The 1,924-nt window shown below is 35.1% G+C and overlaps 1 protein-coding gene across 1 annotated transcript; it reads right to left on the minus strand.

Moving 5' to 3' along the window:
- Window positions 1–259: 259 nt before the first annotated feature.
- LOC115220725 lies at window positions 260–979 on the minus strand. Its single transcript, XM_029790872.1, has one exon. It carries the CDS (start codon window positions 977–979, stop codon window positions 260–262), a length of 720 nt encoding a protein of 239 aa, XP_029646732.1.
- Window positions 980–1,924: the final 945 nt, after the last annotated feature.

Raw genomic sequence — 1,924 nt, forward strand, 5'->3', positions numbered from 1 at the left:
CTGTGGGTTTATAAAAGATGTCTGTTTCTATGTGGTTGTTAACTATTCTAATTAAGATGTCTAGGAAAGGGAGTTGCTTACTGTTGTGTTCCATAGTGAATTGTTTATTGCTGTGTATGTTGTTGAGCATTCTTTTGAAATCAAGGAGTTGATCCATGCTGTCTTGCCAAAGTATGAAGCAATCATCTAAATATCTCTTCCAGTGCTCCTTTAAGTAGCAATTAAAAGAGGCGCCATATTTTTCTAGTGATGATTGGTATCACTTGAGTTCGTGGTAACCCATTACGAGGTTTGCAATCACTGGAGCAGCTCTGGTCCCCATTGCAATTCCGCATTTCTGTCGATAGTAAGTAGTATCGAACAAGAAATGATTGTTCAACAGGACGAATTTCAGTACTTCAATTACAAAATTTTGGTTAATTCGTCCTGGGATCTCTTCTGGGTATTTTTCTAGCCAAAATGTGATTGCTTCTATGCCATAGTCATGTGGGATATTAGTGTATAGATTCACCATATTGAAAGATACCAGTAGAGTTCTGTCCTTTACTGTTTTCAGGAGGTGGTTCAGCATGTCTAGGTCATCCCTGATATAGCTTTTCACATATTTTAAAAGAGGTTTGAGTAATATGTCGAGGAAGTTACTCAAATGGTGGGTTTCGCAAGAAGGCCCAGCTATGATGGGTCTGAGTTTGAGGTTAGTAGGGGGAGGAACATTAATGCATAGGCTTGTAGAGACTTTGCAGGCTTCACAAATGAGTGGATTTTTATGTATGTTGGGTAATCTGTAGAATAGACTAGGACTGTATTTGAAATTGGATAAATAGTCAATTTCATGTGTTGTAAGACCCATTCCATGAATTTGGAATAAGGAGGATAAGTTTTTCAGAGTTTTCTGTGGGTTGTTATATGTTAGTTTCTCATAGTAAGTATTATTTTCCAACATGGAAAGTATTAAATTTTTGTAGTACTCTGTATCCATCAATACTACCGCACTTCTTTGTCGGCTTCTTTAATAGTGAGGTTTAAGTCATTTTTTAGCTCGACAAGGTCTTTCCATTCATTTAAATTAAGGTTGGATTTGATAATATATATATATATATATATATATATATATATATATATTATCAATAATAATAAAGGGTAAAATTAAGGGACATGCTCAACTGGTTAAGGTAAAACAACTGACAAGCAAATCTGTGGTATTGAGCAGAATATTTGCTGTAGCCCATCTTTTATACCAAGACAAAACAATTTACATGATATTATTATTATTATCATTATTATTATTATTATTATTATTATTATTATTATTATTTTATTATTATTATTATCATTATTATTATTATCATTCTTCTTCTTCTTCTTCTTATTATTATTATTATTAGTAAGTTGGTGCGCTGGCAGAATTGTTAGCACAGCAGGCAAAGTGTATAGTAGCATTTCGTCCATCTTCATGTTCTGAGTTCAAATTCTGCTGAGGTCGACTCTTCTGCTGAGGTCGACTTTGCCTGTCATTCTTTTGGGGGATCAATAAAACAGGTACCAGCTGAGGACTTGGATTGATAGAATTAACTTACACCCTCTCTCAAAATTTGTGCTGAAATGTGAAATTCTTAAGGCAGCAAGTTGGTAGAATCATTAACATGCTGAGCAAAGTGCTTAGTATTTTGTCTGTCTTTTTACATTCTAAGTTCAAATTCTGGCAAGGTTGACTTCGCTTTTCATCCTTTTGGGACTAGTCGAATAAGTACCAGCTGGACACTGGAATTGATGTAATCGATTAAACCTCTTCCATGGTATTGCTGGCCTTGTGCCAAAAGTTGAAGTCATTATTATTAATAGGAAAAAGGCGGTGAGCTGACAGAGTCGTTAGCACGTGGGGTAACTGCTGTTATGTTCTGAGTTCAAATTCTGTCGAGGTTGA

The sequence above is a fragment of the Octopus sinensis genome, linkage group LG17 (assembly GCF_006345805.1).
Source record: "Octopus sinensis linkage group LG17, ASM634580v1, whole genome shotgun sequence".
Taxonomy (NCBI): domain Eukaryota; kingdom Metazoa; phylum Mollusca; class Cephalopoda; order Octopoda; family Octopodidae; genus Octopus; species Octopus sinensis.